The following is a 23,937-nucleotide window of genomic DNA, read 5'->3' as shown; positions in this document are numbered from 1 at the left end:
GGGCCACCATGGATAATCAGAGAATGGAGTTTCTGTCTATCCTACCCCTGCCATAACCTCATAGAGTATATGTGTTTATGTTGGCCACTAAATACCGGTGAATTAGATGGTGGCATGAAATTCCCCTTGCTTGTTTGTGCCCTTCCGCATATTGAGGAGATTTTACCTCCAGCAAAAAATAACCACAAAGAGTGACTGACATAATTTTTTAACATATAAAAAAAAGTCTAATATTACTCGTCGTTGTTTGAGGCACTGGTTTTACTTAGGAATTACTGGAAGTGCAGAGCACTTCATCACACGAGTCATATCACTGTCGCTTATTCTGGATATTCCTTTCATGTGGGAAAGGAACCTGCTGTGCTGCTCATAAGTGCCAGTAGCTGTAGAAAGCATTCAGTATCTTAATGGTGCTGCATCCGACCCATACGATAGATGGCAAAGCACTTCAGGGTTAATGCACTGTGTGAAATGCCAAGCAGTTCCATAGGCAGAGCACAAAATGGTGCTCATGTTAAAAATCCCAAAACACCCTTGTAAATGCGAGCTTCACCTACATGTTCAATATCTGTTTGAAACAAAAATTTAAACTTTTCTTCAGGATCTCAGGGAAAACCAGTATGAGTTATTACAGGGAGACTTCATGGGATAGAAACTTAAAATCTAGTTCCTACATACTCCAGGTTAAAGTTCAGATGTGGTAAATTATGTTCATGTGCCTCATGAGGAGAGTCAGCTGAACTTTTCCTGGTATCAATCCTAATTCTACTGGATTATCTCTTAGTTCCCATTTCTTCCTAAATGAAACACACTTTACTCTTCTGGGTTAGAGAAAAAGTGCCATAGGCAATGTTTGACTGTTTGTGGTTCACCAGAAGGACAGGGACCATTCCACCTTCTCGTTTACATCGTCCTGTTTTAGGTTTGGCAGATTCTAGAATGGCCGACTCTTCCTTATTTTTCCCCCTAATAAACAAAGTCCAAAGGGACTGAGATGGTGTACTGTTTCTTTTCCATTCTCTGAGACGTCTTCTGAGTGATAACTAAGCAATCCTAGTTCAGCATTCTCATGAAGAGGGGAGGGAAAATTAGGAAGTCTCTATGCTACTGCTGACCTGGAAGACTATTAAGGCTATACTACAGATATTTTTCTATATCTGCTAACAAAGTTTTAAATAAACTTTCATTTTCCCTGAATATCTGGATTCAAACAAGGCTCAAGGAAAAGGTTTAAGTGACCACCAAGAATTTAATTATTTTGGGGAAGTTTTGCTCCCAGTATCATCAGACTAGAGAAGTTTAGATTGCACTCACTCACCACGCTTCCCTGCGATCACGATGTTTAGGTCATGGTTATTGTCATCAAAAACACATTCTGTAGAATGTAGTAGAATCCAGTAGAAATAGGATTGATAACAGGAAAGGTCCAGCTGACTCTCTTCATCTTTATCTTTGTTTCTAACCTGACTAAGAGCAATCATAATACTTAATTTTACATAAAGGAACCTTCCAGTGTCACCCCTTTCCAGACTTGAGTAAACTGAATAGACAATTGCCTTCCATGAGGACCTCATTTCACCTTTTGTGGAATCTGTGCAAGGGCTGATGCAATTGTGTTGGCCCTTTTTTGTGTTGTGATCATTGACCCCAGAGAAAACATCACGACATCCTGTTTGCCAGAACTCTGTCCAAACTCTTCTATTTCCTGTGGATACAGAAATTGTTTTATTATTGAATATCAATAGCAGATAACCTTGGACTTTCCACATGGCAGGCAACCCTTACTGCTGTTTGGACTAGAGAGGGAGGGCAAAGTAGTGGGTGGAGGGGGAGAAGGGTGGGAGGATGGGGAGGGAAATAGGAGGCTGGGAGTAGGCAGAAACTTTTTTTCTTTTTCTCAATAAAAAATTTAAAAAATGCTGTTCAAATCATTACTAATCTAGGAGAAAAATGAAGCATTATTGGAGAAATAAGCACCACTGATCAAGCACAGACTATAATCATTGCTGTAATAATCACCCCGTACTCATGGGCATCAGCACTGTGTATATTCTTATCTTTGAGCAACAAATATTCCAAGTGTTCTCTTCTAAAAAATATTAAATTGCATTATGTTCTACCTTAGGCTCCTGGTGTGACCCAGCAATCCCGTAAACTTTCAGTTTGGCATCCTATTTATTATATTACATTTGTGAAGGAAACTCCCTGGACTCAACATGGTAACTCCATGCTATATAACCTGTAGAAAATGACAATTTTCACATATCCAGAACTGGTTAAGCCTTGCTAAGACTAGTAGTGTTATAAAGTTGAATAGTAGCTTACAATAGAAGTGCACAATCCATTCAGGCTAGGATAGCCTGAATCACCAATATCCATACTTACTACAGCCAAAGATGCTGTATAGATACTTCTAAAATACTCTCTTAGAATGATGGTCATACAGTTACCTAAACACAATAAAAGACAATATTGATAAGTGTCTATTATTTAAAAACAAGATCCACTCATTCCTTACTTTTGTCATCATTAGGTTAGTGCCTAACAAAAAAGGAAGTTATAGGAGGAATGGTTTTTGTTGGAGCATATTTTGAGCTTTTGAGGTCCATCATGTCATTGAATCCATGAGAATACTCATGTTGGTGAGAGCCTTAACAGCTATTCCTTTTATATTGTGGAACTAAAAGGTAAATATTCTTTCAAAATGCCTCTACAAGTAAATACTTCCTCTTCTAAGTTGACTTTTTGTAGGCTGTAAGTTTATGATAATGAGAATAGTAGCCAATATAGGAAATTAATGATAAGTGGCCTTTTTACTTTGATAGCCTCTCTTTAAGGTACACAAATCTTTGTCTAATGATCTTTTAAAAAGAAATTTGGAAAAATTTGGACATATGATATTGCAAGACTCTAGAATTATGTAATCAAATTCTGTGGGACATAGATTGCAATCCAGAAGACCAGAAATTGAAAAAACAAGCTGTGAAGTGTAGGCTGGGTTCATAGAGTTTTGATAGATGATAATGATTTCATCAGGGTCTGTGTTAGTGACATTTATGTTCCATTCTTATGAAGAATCTGATTGTGTTTTATCTATGTTCTGAGAAATTGAGTAACACTAAATTCAAAGCAATGAAATATGTTGTTTATTAGAAGAAATTTAGAGAATGTTTCACATCTGACCTACTTTTAAATGCAAATACGGAATCTGAACTCTGAAATCTTATTTGTTTGAATGGCACCAATGTCAGTGACCACAAAGAATGTGGCAGTTCCTGTACTAGGGAGGAGCAGGCCCTGAGACTCTCCTGACATACTTATTTTGTAGGGGAATTGTTTATCCATTGTCTTTAGAGGATATATTTTGCCTAGACAATAAACATTAAGTGTTTTTCAGAGGCTAAAATTAGTGACAATCCAAATCTTCTTTCTAATGGTTCTACAGTAGTCAGAGATTCAATCCAAGTGCACTTCAAGATTTGGCACTAAAAGAAGAATAGGAATAGAATTTTATTTAAAAGCTACTGTGATATTTTTGAGGCCTGTGTGACACATACAATGAGAAATCATTCACTGTTGGTGCTATGTATGCCTCAACAGTGTATCTCTCCAACCTGTCGGTAAGCACTGTAAGAAATAGATGTCAAGATTAAAAGGAGAAAAGAAGGAAGAAAGGACAGAAGGAGTGAGGGAGGGAATGAAGGAAGAAACCAAGACTCGTTAATATGCAATTTTAGCTAGTTATACAGATCAGTAAAAGATGGTCTGTTTTCACTACTCTTCCAAAGATTACATGGCTGCCTAATGTTAAACATGTATCCACATACTATATAAAATGAGAAGAGGTAGGTGAGGAAAGAAAATGAATTTTATATGGAGAAATATTCATAAATTGAGTTGCTACCAAAGAAAAGACAATGTGCTGGGAGACCAGAAACAATGGAAATGAACTCAAGCTACAACAGAGGTTAAAAGTCAAAGACCTGAACACAAACTTCTGATATTTGCTTGAGAAGCTATAGAGCCTGTATGGGATCAGTCGAGACCACATTGAACACTTCCACCTCACAAGGTTCTGGTTTCATCTATCACTTTCTTCTGGCTTTCAAACTGCCAAGGTACTGGACAAAAATGTGAGAGTGGCCATTTGGTTGAAATTGTAAAAGATTGTACATAGTGAGAGACTGAATGTTTAGGTTTCTTAGAACTTGCTGAGGATTGTTTTGTGAGCCTAATTTATGATTGATAGATTCTGGAGAATGTATCATGTTCTGATGGTAGAATATATATCCTACAACTATATTGTGAAATCTGTTAACAGCATTGGGTAAGTCCCCAAGGTGCGCTTACCAGGAAGATTCTAGCCTACGTGCTTCCTGGGTTGGTGCTTCATCACGTCTGCCCCAGAGAGGATAGGAAATGGTGTCTTACATCACTTCCTCTTCCTCCCAGCATTCTGTTCATTTACTCAACCTACCTAGGTTCTAACCTATCAGGGACAAGCAGTTTCTTTATTAATTAACCAATGACCTTCCTCCATCATTTCCCCCTTTTCTGTTTAAACAAAAAAAGGAAGGCTTTAATTTTAACATAGCAAAATTATATATAACAAAACAGTTATCAAGTAAAAATTACAATATTTACATCTATTTTATCTTTATCAACACTAAGGAAACCAACAGAAGGGCAGACCTGAGCTAGTGGGAGCTCATGACTCTGGACCAACAGGTACGGAGCCTCCATGGAACAAACTTAGGCCCTTGTATGTGGGTGACACTAATAAAGCTTGGTCTGTTAGTGGGGTCCGTAGTAGTGGAACCAGCATTTACCTGTGATGCATGACCTGGCTCAATGGAACCTATTTCCTGCATTGGGATGCCTTGCCCAGCTTTGATGGAGGGGAGGAACCTTATCCTGTCTCAACTTGGCCTGCCTTGGTTTGCTGACTCCCATGGGGGACCTGCCCCTTTTAATGGAGGAGGCACTGATGGAGGGTAGTAAGGAGGTGAAAGGAGGGAGGGAAAATTGAGGTTTGTGTGGAAAATAAATGAAAAATAATAATAAAAGCAAACAAAACATTAAAGTAAACAAATAAAACAAAAAGAAAGACTACATTTACATTTTTTCCCATCGTTTACATTACAATATCATTCTTTTTTTCAAGTCTTCTTAACCTTGTCTTTCCTGTTCTGAGATCATAAGTAGAATATTATGATGAGATGTAGGAATTTTGTCAGTTATTGTTTTTTGAATTGATTGTTGAACTATCTCCCTCATACACATGTAATCATTCAACACCCAGCTGTAATAACAACTCGTATGAATATGAAAAGGGCTTTGCGGATGAGATCCATACTTGCTTAAATTTTTTTCACACTATTATTTCATAAAAGAATAAGGGTTATTTCCTTGTTTAAATTTTTCCAACAATTTTTTATTGATTCTTTGAATTGCATATCATACACCACAGCCACAAATATTTCTCAGGCCTTTCAGATCTCCTTCCAATCTTGTATCTGCCCCCACAAAAAGACAATAGAAAATTAAAATTACAAAAAAGTCTCATGGTAGAATGTGCAGTGTTTCACAGTGTGTCACACGGTGTACTCTTTAAACAAACAGCTTTACTTGTGAATGTTTGCTGCAATGAGTCATCGGACTGGTTCAAGAGCTCTGGGCTCTACTACACTACCAATGCTGGATCCTCTCTGACACTCCTCTGGGCTGTCCTGTTGCTGCACTGTGTCATGAGGTCCTGCAACTCTGGTTCTGCAGGACCTGCCCCATGAACTCCAGTCGCTCATAGATGGGGTAGGTGTTGGGTAGGCTAACTCCAAACCCGGGATCTGGGCTGACTGATAGCAGAGATAATCACCAATGCTAGCTCCACCATGATGCCCAGGGGAGGGGTGAGGCTGGCTTTTCCATATCCACACAATCAGGATTAGCTGTTCCTCACCCACGTCACCAGGGCCAACTGTCTGACAATGGCAAGATACACGATGAGTGGTAAGGACCAACTTTCCCACACTAACGACACCATCATCATTCACACCTTCGTTTAGGGCCAGTTCTTCCTAGCTGCTCAGGTAAGTTGCAGGGCTAGCTCACCCTAGTCCTGTGGCCAGCAATTGGGTTTAGTTCTCCCATGTACACACCATTGGGGCCATGTCTCTCCCCCACAATACCAAGGCAAGGGACAGGGCCATCTTTTTTGCACTTGTATCACTGCTCATGCTACTGTGTGATGGCTGGATCAGCTCAGCACCATACTCTGACAACATCATGGCTTCAAATGGGAGCCCAGACCAAGGAGGTCCACATTTCATGGACGTTGTCACAGAACCCTGCTACAGAAGATCATGGCCTACTCTAGCAGCACAGGTTTAGATAACACCATGGCCTCCAATAGCAGTTCAGACCTTTCACATCAGGCCGTTCTTTGCTGCCTTCACACCTACAGTCCCACCTGTCTTCACAGAGAACAAACTGCTCCCACTTCCCTTTCTGTCTCACCTCTCCACCAAATATTTGCTCATCATAATGCTGCATGCCCTGAATCATGCCAAGGCCTCTCCTTAGTTTTTAAATTTTCATTTTTGTTTGATACAGAAGAGGGTTTATTTCATCTCATAGATTCCTTTTCATTGCTGAAGAAAGTAGATGAGAAGTTCAAGGCAGGACTCAGGAGGCAGAACTGAAGCTGATACCATGGAGGAACTCTGCTTACTTGGTTATTCCTTATCATTTGCTCAGCCTTTTTTATTATGTCATTCATTTTGTAAAATTATAATATAATTGCATTATTTACCCCTTTCAGTCTAATGAAGTTATGCCTTGATAGAGTAATCAATGAATGCTCAGAAGGTTGTTCATAAACTAGAACGATGCTGAAATGTAGTTCTTATGCCTTCTCAATGAACTCTACTCTCTCTTCATTTTCTTTCCTGTCTTTACAAACATTTGATAAATGAATAAGAAGGATTTTATGGCAAGGAAAGCTATGGCTGCCACACAGGCCAGTAGGAATCCAATCACATCCAGAGAGTGGTACTGGTACCAGGTGAGGTTGTGTGCAAGTGGCCTCAGGTGCTTGGCCCCTTTGTGGCGCATGACAAACTCAATCCAGAAGATGACTCTGTCTAGGGGTTTCATGGGCTGGTCATGGTGAATGGTCGACAGCCACATAGCATTCTCTTTATAGCTGAAAGAAGGAAAACAGACATCAACTTACATAAGAAATGAAAAATATACATATGTAAATTTTTGTGTAAACATTAAAGATCATTACACTATAGAATGAAAATATATTTTGTTTCATGTTCATGACTAGAAAGATCTTCCGGAGCATGTCTGAGTTCCTTGAGCATACAAGATTAAGCATGTCACAATAATAATAAAGATCAAGTTATTACTAAAGTTGAATTTAAAAACTGCTAAGTCTTAAATACAAAATAAATCAAAATGAGATATTATTTGAGCATATAAAGCTTCAGTTACCCATAAGCAATTATTAGTAAATTTTGTGTGCAAAATTTGTAATAGTGTCAGCATTTATAATTAGAAGGTAAATTGCTCTCAATTCCTCATGGTGGTGCATATGTGTGTAAAGTTGATAAAGATTGAAATGACATTTTTATGGTACAGCTATCAATGATTAGTGGTTTTAATTGCAAATGTGTCTTGGTTTTTATTAATTAGCTGTAATAACTGCTTTCTCAATGGTTTTATGTTTTTCTTAATTAAGGTTATCAAATATTTAACAAATTAATAGGAAGAATATTATTACTTTCATTACTCTTATTGTAAAGAATAATCACAGTAAATTTTTGATATTACTTTTAAATATGTGCGTGGGAGAATATGTGTGTAAAGTATGTAAACTGTGTGTTATGTTTGTATGTGTGTGTGTGTTTGTGTGTGTGTGTGTGTTATGGGATCTACTGTCGTTAGAGTTACCAACTGATGTAAGTGTTAGGAACAGAAATTTTATCCTCTGTTAGGGTAGACCTTTGCTTATCAAGAGTGTCATCTTTCAAGCCTAATTTTTTAAGAGGTTGGCCAGGTCTGTCAAAGAAACTCCCTAAACATTGAGCCTTTGATGTTGCTTATTCTCCAAAGGTGGAAAGTAAGTTTCTACTGCTCAATGAGCATTCCATTCAGAAGCAGAGCTCAGAGATCCTTCAGCTAGAACTGACTTGACATCCCTTTACCCGAAAACTAGCTTTTGTGGTATAAAACAGTAGAGAGGACTAAAAGACTTTAAAAGCCAGAGGGTACTGCTGTAAAGTTGTTTTTTTTGATAAAATGCACTCATGAAGTCTCAACAACGAAGGTACCTAAACAAGATCTTCTCATGGATTTTTTTGTGTAAATATTAAAAATAATTAAGCAGTATTATCATAGCATTCTGTAAATAAGATAGGCATACGAAGAAGTGACTTGGGCCCAAGAGAGGGCTTAACAGAGCTAGGCAGGGAAATCTAAACTGACTTCTGGGAGAAAGAAGAGAAGTCATGCCTCCCCCTGAAGAGACAGATTACAGACACCTATTGATAGGCCAAAACCAAGTGGTGATATATAGATTAATAAAAGTGGGTTGATTTAAGATATAAGAGCTAGCAAGAAATATGCATATGCAAATAGGCCAACTAGTGTTGTAATTAATATAGTTTCTGATTGGTTATTTTGAGGCTGAGTGACTGGAAACAAAAAAGTAGCTTCTTCCAAATTTTTGAATAAGGATGATACCAGTAAGCCATGCTAACATGAAAACTCCAAATGGAGTTTTCAATCAAAGAAAAATAATTATCAACATGTTAATTTGCTTTACAGTAATAGGTTTTCATTATTTAAATTTATCCTAAGATAGGTTGTATATTTAAATATCTAACCATCCCTTACTTTAAGGGTTAATATCTGTGGTATTTTGATGTAGAAAGTTACAACTTTCATAAATGATACCTATCTCTTTTATAACATTCAACTTCTCTGTTGTAATATTTTCCTATGGCTTCTAGGTATACTATATCTGGTACCACATCTATTTTTCTGCTCATGATTAAGGTATTGTGATTATGTAGTTCATTTAAAAATGTAATGTATAACTAAGAAATATAGGTTAATAGATAGTCATCTATAATAGTCAAGCTTGTAATCATGTTAGGTTTTATAGATATATAGAGAGATATTTCATTTAGGTATTCTTGAAATCTTTCAGAGACCTGCAGAATATGTCATTTAAATTTTTTAAGAAAATAGGACTTTTCATGACAATGAGACACATCTGCACCTGGCAGCACAATCTACTTCACGAAGAAGATGGGCGTCGAAGAGGCTCCTTCTGGTGTTTGTTAGCCATTTGGGCAAGAAACTGCTCTTGCATAGCTGCATAAACTGGACATGCAGGACCCACAGAGAAATGACTGCTGAACTTGTCTAAAGGCAAAATATTTTTGGGGGGGGGGGGTTCCTGCTACATGAAAGAGTCTGCCAGACATTCTGTAGGACACAGAAGAAAGTGACTGGCAAACAGCCAATATAGGCAGAAGTGTCTTTAAGATTTCCTGCTTCATCAAAAAGTCTGCTGGATACTATTGGACTGTAGGCTGAAGATGGATGCCCCTACAATACAGAAGAACTTTGGGTGACTGTCCATGCAGTGAGATGTCTTTTTCAATTCTACAGTTTCAGAAGTTGCTTACAGTGTGCCTCCTGTTTACTTAGGTAATGTCATATCCTTCTGGAGTCTTTGATGGAATTGAAGAATGTATACCTATAGTTTTACTTAGTTATGATAAAAGATATAAATATTGTAGCTGTAATTCTTGCTTCATAACTGTTTTATTAAATGTAATTTACTATGTTAAAGCCTTCCTTTTAGTTTAAACAGAAAAGGGGAAATGGTGTAGGAGGTCCTCTGTCTGTGTGTTGCTTTTATTGGTTAACAAATAAAGAACTGGCTTGGCCTATAGCATGGGATGAGGAAGTCGGAGTCAAAGAGATGCCATGGAGCTGCTGCTGGTGACAGATGTGCTGAAAATTTGCCTGTAAGCCACTGCCATATGGTTATATACAGATTAATAGAAATGGATAAAATTAATATTTAAGCGTTAGACAATTAGAAGCTAGACCTAATGAGCAAAACAGTGATTTGATTAATATAGTGTATGTGTGATTATTTTGGGTCTGGGCAGCAAATAATAAATAAATAAATAGTTCTTTGCTCCAACATTTCATTTCACTTCACTTATTGGCTATTTAAGATTTATACTATCCTTAAAACTCTGACCAATTACTTTACTAAAAGAATTAAAAATAAAAATTATCCAGAGCTGGTGCCAAATGCCTGCTGGACAAGCTGTTTGGAGGAATAAGTAGAAGAATTACACATTTAGGAGCAGTATGATTTACATAGGAAAGATATATATGGCACAACATGGAAATAAAAAGTAATAACAAAAAAGGGAAAAACCTCTGACACTGAATTATTCCCTAATATGTCTTTCTTCTTTCCAATATTTTTGCTTTCAGGGTAATTTCTGCACCTTTGGCCTTCAGTAAGAATCATGATTAATGATAAACAAATAAAAACATTTATTTTTTATAGTTTATACTCACAAAGCATTATCTATCACAGTCTCCAGTGCATTGAGAAAATCCGTCCTTGTCATTGTTCTGAAATCTAATGAAACAGCTGCTCCTTTGGCTACCATGTAGGCAATATTATCATACTGCTCTGCAAACAAAGGAATGCCAATCATAGGGATTCCAAAATGGATCGCCTCATAGATTCCATTGGCTCCACCATGAGTTACAAAGGCTTTGGTTTTTGGATGACCTAGAATAACATGAATTAAGGTTGACATTAATTAGCAGTCTTAGACATGAAATGAGAAATGTGCACTATCAGGAACTGAAAGATTTTCTACATGAAGATTAATTTTACTTAATTCACTTTATTAATTTATTTTACCACACAACTTTTGTTTCCCCTCACTTCTCATCTCAAGAAAACCTATGTGAAGAGTCAAATATGCATTACCTTGGTAAAATGTTTTCTTCTCTCAGAGTGAGAAGAAACTAAATTTACAGAGAGATATTTTGGAGAATTGCTTCGACTTGAGAGTTCAACTATGAAATTTTGATTCCCAGTTGAGCATATGGGGTGCATGGTAGTTAAGAGAAAATGAGTATTAAAAAAGACCAACTGCATACCAGAACTTATTATCTTAAATAAATAATACGTTCACCAAGTGTCATATAAAGGATTTTGAAGTCAACTAGGATAGGTTTGTTCCTAGAGTCTTACCTAGAAGGTCATTCTGGGGGAGCCATTTGTAAACTCTGGTATTGGATCCTAAGGTGTCTGGTGTTTTGCCCTCAAATCTCCAAAGAACCTGTTAAAGAGTAAATAATCTTTATCTATGGAGCAAAATTTAGCATTATACAATATACAGACTGAATAATTTATATTTGGGAGTATAGACATATGTACATATGCATATATATATGGAATAGCATTAATAAAAATGATGCTATGAATTTGAAAGAGAGCAAGGAGAATGGATATGAGAAAATTTGGAGGAATAATGAAAAGGGAGATATAATGCAATTGGATTATAATTTCAAAAACAAATTATAAAAATAGATCTTTTTATGTTTAATTATAACATAGGTAAATACCTCCCATAGGAGGAATGATGATATCAGAAAGGGTAAATATTGCAAACTATAGAGTGACTGAGAAGAAGATTGTGACAGCAAAATCTGTTCTTATGTTTACATTCAGGCAAGTTGAACATCACCATCATTTTTCTAAGCAGAGATGTTTACACAAATGAGATAGATAATAATGCATGAAAATATTTAATACACTCTCATGGTGATATAATTCAATCACAGAGAAGAATGGCACATTGCTAATAATTGATATTTTATATAAACATATTTTGACTGTTCTAATAGTCTACTTTAAACACCGTTATATTTTAAATGCTTTGGGGCAATTACTTTTATTCACCTGTTCTTTGTTATTTTCATTGAATTTCAAGTTTGTATCTTTGATTATTTATTCATGACAAATATTTCTGATCCACAATTCTCTCTGGTCTGAAGTTCTTTGAAACAGTGCCATTGTGTTGACCAATTGGAATATGGAGTCATCTGGCCCATCCAGGGAGTAATTTTACATAGTGTAGTTTTGGAACATGATCCAGGAATGGAGTCACATGAGCAGAATTCTGAGTGCTTGCGAGAGCACTCTAAGAAAACAAAACAATAGTCTTGTGACCTCAATTTCTTCAAAATGCTAGATTGTTTTTGGTAAGTGTGTTTCACCCTCCTTCCAGGTATAGCAAATATGAGTGGATCTGTTTCAGGTTAACCACAACCACTTGATATTGACATCCAGATAAAGTTTACACTGCCCTTTGTGCATCTCTGTTGTGGTTTATTAGAAAATGGCCCCCTATGGGAGTGGCAATATCAAGAGATGTGGCCTTGCTGGATGAAGTATGTCACACTGGAATGAGCTTTGAGGTCTCTTTGCCTCAAGCTTACCTCCCTGTGATTTTCAGTTGACTTCACAATCAGAGTGGTTGATGAAAATATTGAGTTATTAAAAATGAAAAGACTAGGAAAAGAGTTATAAGTGGTCATGGAGCCTATATGGACAAGAATATAAACATGACTTGAGTTTTTCAAAGGAGTCAAAATTACATAAAATCTAGTGACCCTGTCTGGTATGTTTCTACAGGAAATATATGGGCTCTTCCACAGGTTGTCAGAGAACAGTGGAGAATAGGCACATAGAGACCTTTTTTTCTCCCTAGAATTCTCCTGGTTTTATAATTTAAAAATAATGTGGCAAATGGACATGATTGAATGACTTATGAAATGTTAATGCCACCATGTGACCAATGGTAGTTTTACAGTCTGTTTTACATAGCGACAGTTATGGTTAGATTGGCCTTTAGTAGTTTTGCATTTATTTAAGATTGCTTTTATACTATACATATTCATCCTGATGATAAGGTGCGGTTTGGCTTTTGTCTTCCTTCATTCAATCATAAAGGAACTCAGCTCTGATATCTGTACTTTATTACTTTAAGGCAGGACACAAATCCCTATTATGTGTCTATTCTATGCAGAAAAGGTTTTAGAGCCTGTGATGGAGGCTTTTCCTCAGGCTTATCTTTGTTAAATTCACACCTGGCACTTCCTGTTTCCTGCAAGATGTAGCATGCTCACCTCGAGCACCATGTTTGCCTGCATGGTGCCATTCTTCCCTTCATGATGATAATGGTTAAATGAGCTACCACATTTAAGTGTATTTTTTCATTACAGATGCCATGGTCATGATGTCTCTTCAGAGCAATGAAAACTTAAGTAACACTCTATGGAAAATTCTTTTGTGACACATGGCTTATCATACTGATCATATACAGCTTCAACTCATGTGACCTTTACTTATATGACCTTTCTAAACCCTCAGTGTATACACTTTCTGATTCTCTGAATAGAGTTCACTATTCCTCATCATTATAACACCAAGTTTTCAAGAGAAGGTGGTTTAGATGAAGAAGTATCTGACAGAATATTGTAAAGGCATATAAATAAGGGGAAGAGATTCCCATTCAATTTGGGGTGACTTAGTCATAGATTTGAACTATTATGAATTTAAATACTAAAGAAAGATAAGGAGGTTTTTAAGCATGAGGAAGAAATGACTAATTTCTTGCATGAATATAAACTGGATGACACCATATTAAAATTAGGAAAGAAGGAAAATTTCCCAGTGTAGGTAAAATCAAAGTAAATACAGCACCACTGTCAACTATGCAGGTGATGGCTACCTCAGCTCAACTTTTGGAGTCTCCTTTAAAAATGTTTTCTGTATTGCCTAAAGGCACTTCTGAAGCATGGGGTAAGGAATCTGATAATCAATATAATTTTGCATTCTTTCTAATTTTGATGAAGATTTTGGAGAGCCTATAAAATAGCTAAGCTTACAACCTAGACAAGGTCGAGCATGGCGGGAAAAAGGAATTAATTTACCAATTCCTCCCTGGTCATGAGCTCAGTTTTGTGTTTCCAGGATAATTTCAACAAAATCAAAGTGCTTATCATGAATTACATACATATGGATAAAATAAAAGATTTTAAGAAGGCTTGTGCTTCCTGTGGGTTTACTGCTCCATGTGGTTATGAATTGTTTTGGTTTGAACTATAATGCACAATGGTTGCTGTATGGTTTTTATATAATTGCTAAACGGTTTTTAGCCCTTTAAGACTTCTTCAGTGGCAAGTGTGGTTTGCAGGTAAAGCCCATAAAAAGTTCTAGAACTAAGATTGGGGTAATCCTAAATGTCATACATGAAATGCTGACAGGGTGTGGTATATTTGTATCAACAGATTATCAGCTGCATAATATGCTTCCGACAGCTCTCTCCCACATTAGAGATGTAGCTATGGCTTCCTGGATTTAGCTGATATGGAATCTGACATCAGGTATAAGAATGTAGTAGATATACAAAGTCCTTCTGAGCCTTATGGTTGATTTCATAGAGAAACTCAAAGATACTATTGAAAATATAGCAAAGGGGGAACAAATTCAAGTGTTATTATTAAAACACTTATCTTTTGATAATGTTGATAAAGGTTTTCAAGGATTAATTATGCCTCAAAGAGAGATAGAAAATGGTCTGGATTTTCCAAAGTAAATTAACTTCAGAATGTAAAGATCTACAAACATAAAGCAAAATTACCTGGTATAAAACTCTATGCAGTACTAAAATAGATGCTAGGAAAGTGGCCACTTGAAGAAGCAAAGTAAATTGCTCCTACAATAGTAAGTTCAGAATCAATGAGTTCTAGATTTTACCCTATATGCAAGGAAGAAAAACACTGGTTTAAGACATATGGAACCAAATTTGGTAAGGATGGGAATACACAGCCTGACAACAAAAACAATACCAGCTAATAGTAGGAAAACATGTTTAGAGTTTGTCTAAAAGCCCCACAAAATTAGAGGCTTTTAAGGCAAAAATAACAACATTGTACCAGACTTCAGATTATAATCAAACTAGTCTTTCGTTTTAAGGGTCATTCAAGGAGGTGCTGTTATTGGTAGTCCTAGCCCTTAATTATTGCCGTTTCCCCCTTCAATGTCCTTTAAGCTTACACACAGAATATTGGGGACTTATACTGCCTCAAAGGGTTAGACTTTTATTGGGTTGCAGTAGTTTATCCATGAATCCAATCATAGTTCATACAGGAATCACTGGTGAAGATTTAACAGGGGAAACTGCAGTCACGAATACAGTGCCTACTAATTGGTCATTTAAGGCAGAAGGAAAATTGCAGTTATTACTATTGTCTATATAACCCTTCACAAAGAAACGTGTTTTGTGAGCAAGTTCTCAGGACAAGTAAGACTATGTAGATTTAAGAACCTTACCAAAGGAAAAATGATAAACTATTATTGGACTTAAAATGAAAGGGAATAATGTTTACAGTATTATTTAGTTATGATCAGACTGAGGTTTCTAGTATAACCATGGAATAATGGCCACCTGGATGGCTTGTTTCAGGGGATAAATTCAACCCTAATAGGTTTGGGAACTATGAGTTCTAAGAGATTAAACAGAATGTTACAAAATTACAAGACATAATGGAAATCCTCAAGCCTCGTATTATTCATATTCTGATTAATTTTGGTAAAGAGGCTTTCTCCAACAGTCTCATGCAGAGATCTCTATTTCCACATCTAATTCTCCACATTTGAAATTCTAATGAAAGTTTGAGTTGTCAAAAATGAAAAATACTAGGAAAACAGATGCAAGATATTATGGGGCCTATATTCCCAAGTAGATTGGAACATAAGTATGACTTAGTATTTCATAGGAGTCAAAAATTATATAAAAGCCTAGTGGCCCTATCTGGACATCTCGATGTCCCGTTTCTGAGGAAAAGATATTGGCTCGTCACAAGGTTGTCAGAGAACAGTGAAAAATGGGCACAAAAAGTCCCCAATTTCTTCCTGGAATGCTTTTTCTTTTAATTAAATACTAATCTGAGAAATGGAGATGGATGATTGACTTGTGAAATGTTAATGCTACCATGTGGCCAATAGAATCTTTACAGCCTGGTTTACCTAAAGACAGCTATTGTTGGCCTTTAATAGTTTTTCATTTGTAAAAAATGTGTTTTTTTTTACTATACATATTCATTCTCATAATAAGGTACATATTGGCTTTTCTATTCCTTCAATCAACCATAAAGGATCTCAGTTATGCTATTAATGGACTGTATTAACCCAAGACATGACAAAATCCCCTATTATGTGTCAACAATATACACCAATGATTTAGAGCCTGTGAGGGAGGTCTTCCCTTGGGTGGGCTTAGATTTGTTAGCTTCAAATTTTGGACAAATTGCTAACGTGCTTATCTAATATTGCAAAATTGACCTGGCTGCCTGTTTTCCCTGTATCCTCCAGTCCCTATCTGTGAGACCCTCCTGGCTGACTACCCTGCCCCCTATCTTGAACTCTCCACCTCAAGGTGCTGGGTTGTTCTTCCCTACATAACCCAACCATTATGATTACCTGTTCTTTTGCATGCTTTTGGTCTCCAGGCTGCTTCACCTAATTCCCCTCTCTCCTGTCTCCGCTTTCCTCTCCCCTCTCCACATTTGGCCCAGCTCATTCTGGTCATGACCTCTCTGGACTCTTCAAGATGTCACTGTCCCTGCCTCTGGCTATTATATCTATAATAAATATTCTTCTCCAGCATAACTTAGAAAAGTTATATCCTTTCCTTATCTTTTTATTTTCAATATTATTAATTATGTGGATGATGTCCTGTTAGTCTTCCCCAAAGAGAAAGAGCTACAATCCATATAGGACATAAGTCAGGATATACTACATAAATATGTGCTTATTATTACACATGAAAAAGTACAGCAATGAGACACTATGTAATACCTGAGATAACTAGTTACTAGAACAACTGCTAAGCAACACCCCCCTCTCTCGCCCACAAATGTCCATTAGAAAATTTAAAAATATTCAATGCTTTTCAAAAACCATTAGGGTATGTTAATTTTCTGTATACCATTTTATGAATGCCTAATTATGACCTAGCCAATCTATCTAAAACTCTGAAAGGAGAGAAAGCATTGTATAGTTGTTAGCTTTATCTTGAGTGGTAACAAAAGAATGATAATTATTCCATTTTAAATTAAAAGAGGCATTGTATATTGTGTAGCGTCATAGCCACAATTTGGAGTGACATCTTTTGGGGTGACATCTGTCGGGGTTCAGCCTTGACAGGTTTTGCACATTCCACAGTAGCAGCACATGGATTAGAAAACTTAGGTAGGAAGAACAGAGATATGAAAGACGTACAGGGACATTAGGATAGCAGCAGGAATACCGAATACTGAATTTGCCCATCTTTGTTTTTCATATGCTTATATAACCCAATCCAACAAAGGGGGAAGAAGGCAAAAGACTGATTTAACATGGCACAAAGGAAAAATAGGACAATTGTTTGCTTCAATTCTTCAGATGTCAACTCACTATTTACTGAGTTAAGTACTCTGATGTTTTAGGCAGGACATTCAGTGGCTACGCTACACCATAGACCAAGTATGCTCTTGGTGGTAAATCCCTGGCCCAAACCTATCTTATCCTTAAAGAAACAGAAATAGGCTTGAGTTCTCTGACGTTTGCTCAATGGGCCCCCACAGTGTGCATCTTTTGCTGTCTTTAAACTTATTTTCACTACTCAATTGTCTCCTAGAGGAAGTGTAGCACAAAAGAATAAACCTTTAGAATGGATTTATTTATACCATAAGGTCCATACAACACTAATTTCTTACTTTCCTTTTCTTGTTCAATCAGTAAATCAGGGGAGGACCCAATGTCAACAATCATATGGCTTTGATCCTTGCTGTACTATATTATGTCTGACTTACAATCAGTTTTAAAGATAGTTACAGAAATATATGGGTTTTGAATTTTATTTAAACATTACTATGAAGGATAGAACAGTATTTTACATTTATCTTCTTATCCTATTATTTCTTGGACTGTGTTTTTGCCCTTCTCCCAGATGTAGTAGAAAGGAGTGGATCTACTTCAGGGTAACCACTACTGCTTGCTGCTGTTATCCAGATAATGTGTAGCCTGCTCTTTGTGTGCCTCTGTGGAAAAACATGTTTTTGCCGCACAGGGTTTCTCATTATGATTGTATACAGCTTTAACTCATGTATGTTTTGCTCATAAGACCTTTCTTAACCTTCAGGGTATACGTTGCCTGATTCTCTGAATAAAGTTGTCAACTGTCTAAGACTTTATTCTGCTTCATTTTCAGTCCCATTCTCCCAGGTCTCAGTACTCCTGGAGCAGGGACAGTTTAGGTTTAAAAATAAAACATTCAACTTGCTGTGCTACCTTCTCCCACAAAGACTTTTGTTCTTTGTAAAGTTATTTATGCAGACCAATAGGCTGAGAACATGCCTGCACATTGGGTCTCGATCTGCCATGTATACGATGAAGATGACCATAGAAAGTGAAACTGACATTTCCTTTTTCTTCACTTCTTTGGGAGGTCACATTCATCCCCCTACATCGATCTTCCCTAAATCATCCCTTCTCTAGCCTTTCTACTTGGTACCCCTAAAAAGGTCCTTTCAAGAACAGATGTGTACCCCAAATACTCATGGGTACTCTGTGGCAGAAAAACCAGTCTCAAGCTGAAGCCTACAATACATGCTAATGTTGAAATTCTCAGACAGATCTCATACAATCAAGCTTTAGCCACATAGCTAACATGAATTTGCGATGTGACTGATAAAATCAACTAAAGATAACATCAAAAAATTAATTCAGGTGAATAAACAGAGGCTCTTCCACTACAAAACTTAAAAACATTCATAAACATTCAAATTCAATCCATAGAAAATTACTTTGCAGTATGCTTTATGAAGAGAGTGATGTGAATCTTTATTTTTTTCCTTATGTTCCTTCGGTTCCTTTCTTATTTTCCTATATCTTCCTTGACTTATAGAACTTTCACTCTTCCTGGTTAAGAGCAGAGTGGAGAGTTTCATCTTTTATGATGCAGACATCACTGTGAAAGAAGCACCTGTCTCTACCTTTCCCTTGGATATTTTTCCTACAAAAACTGGCAGGTCAACAAAAATTAGATTTTTTTATTGCATTTCCTCTCAATTAGCCAAAAATGTACTTTGATTGACAGTTGATGAGCCTCAGACAACCTTCTTTAATTGTTCGCTCAACAGCACACTGAACAGGTCTACTCCAAAATTAGGATGCTGAGTCATGCTGCATTTCAAGCTTTTTCAACACATTCTTCTCGTTATTCTGGTAGAAATACTAGATACAAATTAACTCACCCCTGAAAATCTAATGAATGCAGGGACTTTAAGGAATCAACAAATAGAACAAGTGACTCTGAAGAGTTTGGCTATGTCTACATACTCTTGATAGCAATGTCGTCATCATGCCAGCATTTCAGAATGTTTCCACATTGATCACTGTGTTTATATCCAAGTCACTCTCGGTCAAGAACACCTTCTGCACTGTTAAAACATCTGTTGTGAATATAAATTTCTAACTTTGGCTAAGGGAAATTAGAGCTTCCTTAAAACTTTACCTTTCACAGAATCATTTCTATAATCAGACCTTTCAAAGATGTTCACAGACTTAGTATATGGTCACCTCCCATGAAATACTTTCCCTCACCTTTTGTGGAATCTTGGCAAGGGCCCATGCAATTGCGTTGGCTTTGTCTTCTGATATGTGACTGACCATTGACCCCAGAGAAAACACCACAACACCATGCTCTCCAGAGGACTGGACAAAGTCTTCCATTTCCTGTGAAGAGAGTTTATTTCATGAAAAAAATACAGTTGTAGAATAACCACTTATAAAACCTTTATAAAAAAAGCAATGAGAATAAACATTGAAGTGTTTATAGGACTCTATACTATAGTGGTGTTAAAACATACAGAAGACAAGCATGGAAATGTCAAAGACTTTGAACTTTGCAGGCATCTACACAAACTGTACTCACACATTGTCCAACAGGTATTCTAAATATTTGATTCAGGCAAAATTAAAATTCAAAAGTGCAAGCATATTCTATGAAGCATTCAAAAATTGTCCCTTCATTTACAAACTTTCTTCCTACAGAAATTTTAATTTTCTTCTATAATGGCTGATTTAATATTATTAACTAATATTTGATGAAATAATATTTATGTAATAGTATGTACATATGTGGTGGCTTTCACAAGCATCCTACTATGATTAATAAAATGTTTTGATTCTTTGTGAAACAAACATAACTGCAAGATGACCATAGAGTATATTATAATTTTCTGATATTGTGTATAAATCGGATATTTTCAGAGCTGATATCCAAAATTTACTGGTTGGAGAAAATCTATGTCTATGTCGTTAGTTCAGATATCAAACAATTACTTCAGATATATGATTATCATAACTTTAGTGATGAGCAGTTTATGACTGATGAGTTTAACTGACTTAATTTCTCTGTCTTTTGTCATGTGTTTATATGTGTGTGCATGTGTGCACATGTGTGTTTGTGTATACATGTGTTTACATGTATGTGCGCTTGTGTGTGTGTCTGTGCATGTGTATATGTGCTTATGTGTCAGTTCCTATGTGTACACGTGTCTGTGTGTGTAGGTATACGTGTGTGTCGGGTTGCTGGCCAGGTTCCTTGACTTTGTTTAGCACATAGATGACAAAAGTTAAAATCTCTATCAATCTTCAGTATAGGTTTTGAGACTGTCTCACACTGAACACAAATCCTACCATTTTTTAACAGACTAGTGGCCAGCAAGCTCCCAGTATCAACCTGTTTCTACAACAACAGTGCTAATGTCATTGCACTGTGCTGGGACACCCAGCTTTTTTGTGGGTGTTGTGATTCAAACATATATCCTCATAATTGCTTGGTAAGAACTTTACCCAATTGCTAACCACCTAAGTACATTAACTGACCTAATTGAATTCACTGATAAGAATATTTCCCAAGTCTATCACATTCTATCTTAAGTTTACTGACCTCCTACTTAGCAGGATGCGTAAGTCAACTTCTTATATCTCTATCCCTGGTAGAAAAATCTGATGAAAGCTGTAGAATCATGTTGACCAGTAAGAAAATCAAATAAAAATGATTAGATATAAAAATAAAAAAATCAGATAAAAAAGAATGTATTTACCTTTGGCAATGGTTTAGCAGGTTTGCAGTGGAGACCTCCTACATAGTCAACATTTGGTAAGGTTGGGCGAGGCAACTCCAAATCCCAGTAGGATCTAATGAGCCACATTTCTGCTTTGCCTATTGTCTCAGTTAAGGTAGTGGGCCTTCCTAGAAGGAGAAATGAGCAAGTGAGAAGGGGAGAACTTGAATGATTGTCATTCAATTATAAAATATATTTCCTTAAATGATGGAAGAATATATGCTTGATATGAAACATGTGCTTTTAAAAACCAGTGTTTATTGATATATAACATAATTTGCAGTGTAATTGACTTGTTGCCCACATAATATGCATAAATGTTAGTTTGGGTATATTTTCAAAGCAACCTGTAAGAATTAACTAATGTTTCCACACTAATTTGAAATAATAAATATTTATTGAAATAGCCCTCTAAGCCACTCTTCAATGAGCATACATTTTACTCCTCTCTCCATCTTTATTTAAAAGGAACAGGGCAAATATAAACACACATTCCAGGTCCAAAAGTCACTTCACGCCGTGTACCATGGCCAAACTTCCCCAGGGTCATGGTAGTTTGTAGTTTGTCCTTCTTTCCCCTTTTGCTAAAGGAGCTGTGTAGTTTATGAGTGGTTGAATTTCTGGTAAGTGGTTCACCTTTGTTTCATATTAAGAAATTTAATAGTACTTATCTTACAAACACCATCAAAATATTTTCAGAAATTATGAGAATAGAAATTTTGGTCAATCTTGCCTTTGAAATATTTTTTAAGAGTAATATAAAACAGGACTTCAAAAAAAAACATAGACTGGGTACGTGTGTATTCATGCTTCCATAGTGTTTAAACAATGGATGTTAGGGAAGTACAGAATAAAAAAGTATGGTGTTGGTAGAAACCCCAGTTCCACTTTTAAGTCTGTGAACTAACATAGTATCTTACAAGAGTAAAGGAATTCTTTAGGATATACAGAGAAATTATTTTATAATTTATATTTTTATTTATGAATATGTGTGTCTGTGTGAATATATACTAAGTTTATTCAGGAATTGGCAGATACTATAAAAGGGCAGCAGGTCCCCTGAAGCGGAACTTACAGGCAACGTTGAGACACTGGACCTGGGTTGGTGCTAGAAACAGAACTCAGGTACTCAAAATGAACAGAATAAAAGTTTAACCCTTTGAGCATGTTTTCATATCCCAAAGTTTAGTTTAAATAAATTTAGTTTCCTAGGTAAGAGAAAACAATTTCTGTAATGTTATATACATAGGGAATCTGTAAAATATCTCATTTCATAATATATATTTATTTTGATTTTTTAATTAGCTAGTGACTTATTAAAATAGATTAAAAATTACAGAAAATGAGTAAAGAACCACTTAAGAAAAGTCTACTTGCTTTTCTTTTTGGCTCTGTATCTCAGCAGCATTCCAGTATCAGGTCTGATAACTGCTTCTCTTTGATCAGTAATATGAACTTTTACAGTGCATTTCACAGCTAATATCATATACATTTGATCACCTATAAAAGGCAACGTCACTTTGAATTTCATGGACATAGTATAGATTTAAATAACTGTGAAATTTAGGTCATATAGCTACTGATAAGAATCATAACTTACCCAACGTTTCACTGTAAAACTGACTCCATTTCTTTTCATTAAATGTCTGGAACCAAAAGTCAAAATACAACATACACATCATATTTTTTACCCTCTCCATGAAAGTCATTTGACCACCTAGTCCCGACAAAATTATAGGTACATAAGAGGGAGGGACTAGAAATCTTCCACTGTACTTTTCCATTGTATAACCAGGAGAGGCGCGAAGACTGTACAGAAAAGGGATCTGGAGAAGTTCAGCTATCAACTCCCCACAGGGAGCAATGGCATCTGAGAAAAGGACATCAAACTTGGATCCCTGCAGTTTTGTCATAAGTTGTTTGTTTGAAACGGTGTCTTTGCAAAGCCTTAGATAGCTATCAGATAATTCATCAGCCACGTTTTGTAGCAAAGGAGAAAACGATAAACACAAATCTCTTGGTATCTCATGAATCCATACATCCACAAGCCTTGTGAAAGACTTTTCTAGATCATCTTTACCAACAGACGTAGAAAAACTCTCAAACTTCAGACCAGGTGATTTACTAGGATCAAGAACGATGGAAGCTGAAGTTCTCAGAACTGTCACTTCATGACCCCTCTGTACAAGTTCATCCAGTATTGTCTTTATATTCATCCAGTGACTGAAATCCATTGGCCATACTAACACTTTACCACAATTCCCAGGTATAAAGTAGCAACTCATCTGCAGGAGCAGCATAACAGACATCCACTTCACAGTCATCTTGGGACATCAAAGTCTTCTGTTCACAGTGTGTCTCCTGTGTCATCGCTTATTCTTATGTCTAAGAAGAAAAAGCCTTGAGTTAAAATATAACTGGAGTTGATCAAGGCAAATGCACTAAATGACCACCCTGAACTTCTGATCTAATGGAGATAGTAAAAGCAAATATTAATTATTCATAGTAGCATGTTAATGTTTAATGACAATTGTTTTGTAATGAAGCAAATTCGGGAGTCGATGTTTTTGCATAACTGTTCTGTTTCTAAGATACTTGAATAGTAGCATGAACATTGGTTAGTGAGAGGTTAGT

The 23,937-nt window shown here is 36.4% G+C and overlaps 1 protein-coding gene across 2 annotated transcripts; it reads right to left on the bottom strand.

Annotated features, from left to right (window-relative positions):
- Nucleotides 1–6,923: 6,923 nt before the first annotated feature.
- On the bottom strand, nucleotides 6,924–23,627 carry LOC142832472 (UDP-glucuronosyltransferase 2B17-like). 2 transcript variants are annotated; one of them, XM_075942914.1, is made up of 6 exons: nucleotides 22,904–23,627; nucleotides 21,283–21,431; nucleotides 19,775–19,906; nucleotides 11,312–11,399; nucleotides 10,621–10,840; nucleotides 6,924–7,204 (listed from the first exon to the last, which is right to left on the bottom strand). In XM_075942914.1, exons 1-6 carry the CDS (start codon nucleotides 23,625–23,627, stop codon nucleotides 6,925–6,927), a joined length of 1,593 nt encoding a protein of 530 aa, XP_075799029.1. In that variant the 3' UTR covers nucleotide 6,924. The 2 variants fall into 2 exon arrangements, with proteins under 2 accessions (XP_075799029.1, XP_075799030.1); XM_075942915.1 differs by lacking the exons at nucleotides 10,621–10,840; nucleotides 11,312–11,399 and having other exon boundaries at nucleotides 7,074–7,204.
- Between the last annotated feature and the right edge of the window lie 310 nt (nucleotides 23,628–23,937).

Source organism: Microtus pennsylvanicus, chromosome 12 (assembly GCF_037038515.1).
Source record: "Microtus pennsylvanicus isolate mMicPen1 chromosome 12, mMicPen1.hap1, whole genome shotgun sequence".
NCBI classification, from domain to species: domain Eukaryota; kingdom Metazoa; phylum Chordata; class Mammalia; order Rodentia; family Cricetidae; genus Microtus; species Microtus pennsylvanicus.
The sequence above is the reverse complement of the archived record's forward strand: the minus strand, read 5'-3'. Positions and strand labels throughout refer to the sequence as shown.